The sequence below is a fragment of the Sebastes umbrosus genome, chromosome 2, assembly GCF_015220745.1.
Source record: "Sebastes umbrosus isolate fSebUmb1 chromosome 2, fSebUmb1.pri, whole genome shotgun sequence".
NCBI classification, from domain to species: domain Eukaryota; kingdom Metazoa; phylum Chordata; class Actinopteri; order Perciformes; family Sebastidae; genus Sebastes; species Sebastes umbrosus.
Window position 1 is genome coordinate 21,641,645 of NC_051270.1, and position 6,014 is coordinate 21,647,658.

The 6,014-nt window shown below is 42.6% G+C and overlaps 1 protein-coding gene across 1 annotated transcript; it reads left to right on the plus strand.

The window, feature by feature from the left end:
* Nucleotides 1–1,162: 1,162 nt before the first annotated feature.
* Nucleotides 1,163–5,635, plus strand: LOC119500388 (protocadherin-20). Its single transcript, XM_037790098.1, has 2 exons — nucleotides 1,163–1,316; nucleotides 1,724–5,635. Exons 1-2 carry the CDS (start codon nucleotides 1,269–1,271, stop codon nucleotides 4,346–4,348), a joined length of 2,673 nt encoding a protein of 890 aa, XP_037646026.1. The 5' UTR covers nucleotides 1,163–1,268; the 3' UTR covers nucleotides 4,349–5,635.
* The last annotated feature ends 379 nt before the right edge of the window (nucleotides 5,636–6,014 follow it).

Genomic DNA, 6,014 nt, shown 5'->3' on the forward strand with positions numbered 1-6,014 from the left:
CTCTCATTTCCCTGATCTGCTGTTGCGCCACGCTCTAAAGCCTCCCAGCACCTCTGTGAATATACAGTCTGTGCTTACAGAAATATTCCTGAGCTAAGTACATGGACAAAAAAACTCTGGATGCTGGATGCAAGACTGATTTGTAGATGATCCATACTTCACTGAAATACGCTGTATATTATGCAAAGTGCCTCATAAAACTACTAGGCATTTGGTCTATTTCTACAATCTCACTAAATAACAAAATGCACGAAGTTTAGGCCGCCGGTACATCCACCAGACCCTGCAGACAGCAAAGAACTAACGCAGTATGAGGCAACATGAGTGTGTGTGTGACTCAACTCTCAATCTGCCCTTTTCCACAGAACTTCAATCACTCAATTTCTCTGAGCAGTATGCTTCCAATCCCAGCAAACAGCTGGCCCCGCATTTAGAACACATGAGGATTAGGGGGTTGATTTAGTTAAAGGCTCAATCCAGAATCAGACCATAGCACCACTTATGATGCCAAGATCACCTCTCTGCTGCTCTGCTTTGTTTATCATATTTCCATGCTTTCTATATTGATTTCATGTATGTAGAAGCTAAACATGTAGCTGATTTCACAGTTTGGTTATTTATATATCTATCTATCTATCGATCAATCTATCTATCTATCTATCTATCTATCTATCTATCTATCTATCTATCTATCTATCTAAATCAAAAGTCAAAGATCAGGGGTTGTAATGAACATTATTCATCATCATTATATCATTATATGCTTGCTTTAATTCATTCTCTACAGATTTATTTTTTCATCTGTGGTGTTTTTTAACTAATGCTGGATTAAAGTAATCTCCAGGCTGTGGATATTTTACATCTTGCTCAGTCTCCCGTGTCGTTATTAAGCTCAGTTGGTAATCATGTGCTTTCACCCTGCCACAGGAATACAAGGTATGCAGCTGTTTGTGACAACATGGGTGTGTGTAGAAAGTGCAGGTGCGTGTCGATGTGCTTTGATCACACGCATGAAAAAAAAGGAATCTGTGAACTCAAGTAGATTTCCCAGTGGCCGTTGGCTCTCATTGGTTGGCACGAGGGTCTGATTTGCATACGGTGGGAGTGTCCTGAGCCTGCACTGGGATGAATGACTTGTTCAAGTCAGATAGCAAAAAGGCATAGCACTCAGCAGAGGTCTGCTCTGCTCAACGCTCAAAATGCCTATAGGTTACTTAAGCTGCTACTCTTCCTGCTATAAGTGGAAAGTGCTGGACTAGGACATAAACATGTTCAACAGCAGACACCCCAGCCTTAGCAAAAGAGGAGGAATATGGGTAAGTTTTATGATAATTCACTTTACAGACAGAATTCACTTTAACACAACTACCTGTTATGATACTGTGAATACTCTGTTATATTATTAAGCTCTTTTTGACATAACAAGCCCCTCTTCCTCTACACTGTACTGCTTTTATTCTAATGCCTTACTTTAAGGCTTAAACTTGTGCAAATAAACTCTCAACAAATCTAATTTCATTGATTGATTGGCTTAAATGATAATCATAATGTAAGTTAAGTGTAATGATTACAGTTCAAATCACTGTTTCAGGTGTCCACAAAGCTCTGTTAATGTAACTAAATACTAATGTTCACTCTGAATAATAATACATCATTTTGCAAACATTCTATTCTGCAACTCTTTTATTAAACTGTATTACCTTTAATTATCTTTATATTGCAGGGATTGTGCATCCTCTTGCTTTACACCAGCCCTCTCTCCTGTTTTGCAAATTACAGCCAAGCAAAAGAGCTGATCTATAAGATAAAGGAGGGATTACCCAGGGGGACCTTCATAGGGGCCATTGGAGTAGACTTACATTTGGATCTCACTGTGGAGCCCCCCTTTTTATTCAATCTCCCGCAAAAGAAGGTCAGCGGACAGTATGTGAACCTAAATAACACCACCGGGGAGCTTTACACATCTGCTACAGAGATTGACAGGGAGACCTTCTGTCCTGACAACTCGGAGGGACGGGGATGTGTCCTCTCGCTGGACGTGTTTGTGTTGCCTCAGCAGTACTTCCAGCTCGTCAAAGTTAAGATCTTTATCGAGGACGTGAATGACAACAGGCCAAAGTTCCCCGTGGATGAGATCTGTATGTCTGTCCCAGAAAACACGCCCATCAACGCTCGTTATGCGGTGGAGCAGTCGGCGGTTGACCCAGACCTCGGGCTTAACGGAGTGCAGACCTACTGGCTTGTTAATGACTTTGGCATGTTCACATTGGACGTTGAGGAGAACGAGGGGGGGGAGCTGACACCCTTCCTCATTGTGACAGAGGCTTTGGACAGAGAGACCCAGGCTGAGTACATCACGGATATCATTGCAGAGGATGGGGGGACCCCTCCTCTACTCGGAGCAGCCACTTTAAAAATTGTCATCACAGACGTGAACGACAACTGCCCCCAATTCACAGAGTCACAAATTAATGTCACTCTGCATGGGAATACCACCAAAGGGGCACATTTGGCTCGTCTGCATGCTTTTGACTCTGACCTTGGTGCTAATGCTCAGATCAGCTATGCTTACAGTGAACGCGTGCCAAGGGACACCAGGAGCTTGTTCCATTTGGATAGAATCACAGGGGTGATCAAGCTAGCGGGGAAAATAAACACTGGCACAGCCACGTTTTACAAACTCACCATTCTGGCCAATGGACCTGGTTGTATCCCTGCAGTTGCCACCGTTTCTGTCCATGTCATCAAAGTTGTTACCGGACCCCCTGCGGTCATACCCCGCTACATTGCACCAGAAAAGGATGGGGTGGTGACCTTAAAGGAGTCTGAGCCGGCGTTTTCTCCGATTGCTTTTTTTACTGTCAAAAACATTGATAAGAATCAAAGGGTGGACTGTCATTTGGAAGGGACTGGTCCCTTCAGGCTTGGCCCCTACCAGCTGTTTAAGAACGAATACCTGCTGGAGACTACAGAGCCCTTGGACTACGAGAAGACACGGGAGTATGAGCTAATTGTGGTTGCTAAGAACGCTCGAGAGCTTGTCATCAAGACCTTCCTCAAGGTGCAGGTATTGGATGAGAACGATAACGCACCAGTGTTTCAGCAGTCTTTGGTGGAAATATCTGTGGTGGAGAACAACCCGCCAAATACCTTTCTGGCCCAGCTCCAAGCCACAGACCAGGACAGCGAAAGCAGAGGGGAAGTCATCTACCTCCTTGGAGGTGACGCCCCGGGGATCTTTGTCATGGATCGTGTGACAGGCATCCTGACTGTGACCACATCGCTGGACCGCGAGGAGAAAGAGACATACCGGTTCATCGTGAGAGCGGTGGACCAGGGGACGCCCAGGAGGGAGTCGATCGCGACCGTGGTGGTGAGCGTGCAAGACCGCAACGACAACAGTCCCCGCTTCATCAATAAGGACTTCACGTTCTTTGTGCCGGAGAACTTCCCGGGGTACGGCGAAATCGGGGTCCTCTCTGTGACCGACGCCGACGCTGGGGAGAACGGTTGGGTGGCCCTTTCCATCCTCAACGGCAGCGACATCTTCCTGATAGACACAGGCCGAGGAGCGCTGAGGGCTAAGACATCTCTAGACCGCGAGCAACAGGGGACATACCAGCTGTGGATCGAGGCCGCCGACGGTGGGGAGCCCGCGCTTTCCTGTGTGACTTTGGTGACCGTGCTGCTGTTGGATGTAAACGACAACCCGCCTATTGTCCTCTTCCCACAGTCCAATCAGTCTTACATGTTGGTACTACCCAACACACTGCCAGGAACATCGATAACAGAGGTCTACGCTGTGGATAAGGATACAGGCATGAATGCTGTGATCGCCTATAGTATCGTTAAGAGGAAAGGTGGCGAGCAAGGTTCATTCGCCATTGACCCAGAAACAGGAAATATCACATTAAAGAGGGAGCTCAGCAACCGGGGCCTCTACAGCCTCCTGGTGAAGGTCAGTGATCACGGTCAGCCTGAACCACTGTACTCAACCGTCATGGTTAACTTTTTTGTCAATGAAACAGTGAGCAACGAGAGCTACATCCAGAGCCTGCTAACCAGAGAGGCTGAGATTGAGGTAGAGGAGAGGCCCTGGTACAAAGGTCAGATGACAGAGGGGCCTGAGAGGTATGAGCTGTTCCCATGTCAGCCTGTCCTCATTGCTCTGTCAGTGACATGTCTGGGACTCTTCTTCTCAGTTGTTACACTGGCGTCTTACATATGCTGCAAGAGGTTTAAAAAGCAGCGAAAGAAAAAAAGGTCAGAGGTGGAAATACCTTTAAAAATGAAGAATGACTCGATGCAGGTTGTAAACAGGAAGCTCAGGCAGATCTCAAACATCTGATATTCAGCTGTCCACACATCCAAAACCACCACTGTTTACATGAATGTTTACAAAACTCACTGTGAGAAGTGTAGTTCCTACATGAAGCTGCTCTTTTTGCTTTTGTCATATGATTGTTATTACTGCAATATAGTGTGACTTGACTTATATGTCATTAAAAAGAGCACACAGTACCATCCTCTATTCCACTTTTTATAATATCTATAAACCATGATCCAAACATCAAGATTCAGAAAAACCAAAGTATAAGGAATAAATTAGTATTGGTGTCAAAGTAATAACAGCTTTATTACAAAGTCATATAAGAGCAACTCATTGAAGATTATTCAATCTAAGGTTCTATGTAAATATTGTACAAAATGTTTTTACAACTTTTGCATTGCATGAAAAGGACAAAAGACGGTTCAAGGCACAACATTTGTTTCTTTTTACATTATTATTTTAGAAAAATCGCATCTCTTTACACTACCTGTCACAATTACAAATATCATGGAAAAGGGATTACAATTGGAAGTTGGATACATCTGGCATCTAAATCTGTTTATTTCAGAAATAAATCATTTGATTAATATTCATAATGTAACCATACATTTCAAAAATTGATTGATGCAGAAAAGGTGGATCATAATGTATTACTTTATTTAAGGCATTGTAATCCTGTTATATTTGGAGAGCTCAATAGACATCAAACTCTACAGTACAGCTGTGCAGTATACAGTATATGCTAACACATATGCACAGATGCTCTGAGCATGACCATTCATTTTTGAAACTGAAAACAGTAGATTGACCTAAAAAGGAAATCTTAACTCAATGCCTACTTACTAGTTTCAGAGCGTTCAATTGCACCTCACAGTGTTCTTTAGCTCAATTGTAACGGGGTGATCAGCATTCCATGCTATATGAAATGATATATGAGATATATACTGTTAGATGGGTTGAAATTTCCAGGAAAAAGCTAGTAAGTGGACCTTGAGCTAAGATCTTTCAAAATTCTTTATGACGTCTGAGAGTCACGGATAGTAATCAGATGGCCTACTTTCTGTGAAAGCTCACAGTAGTTACTGATGTAAAACCTTTAAATGTCATCTCGGCACAGCGGAGAGTCCCACATTTTTATCACACTGAACAATTTGAATTGTGTCCAAACTTCTTTGTCATAAACCTGTTTCATCACCTTCCTTTATACAACCAATGCAATTCTCAATGTGTCTGTGAAAACATGCTAAGTGTTTGTGAAAGAAAATCAAAGTAACTATTAAAGATTCTTTATTTTTTTATAATGCACAGGATTTTCTTCTGTATTGATATCCCATACATATACCTGCATATTTTCAAATGTGCGCATGAACTCTTTGTGATATTTAGAAAGGTTTAAAGGTACAATCTATTCTAGCTGTTACTCTCAGGTTGATTGACAGCTTATTTAATAATGCATAGTCCAACACTGGACAAATATAATTTACACATCCTCTGATGCTGTTTTAATTATATCAATTATGTTTGAAAGCACAGAAACAGAAAACAAGCTTATACTACAAACACAGAAGGTGCAGATTATCCAGCTGTGATTCAAACGCTACAGCTGTGCATGTGAATATACCTCAAATGTGCAGTGCAGTATATGGATTGTGTAACATCACATGAAAAAGAAAAATCATTGACA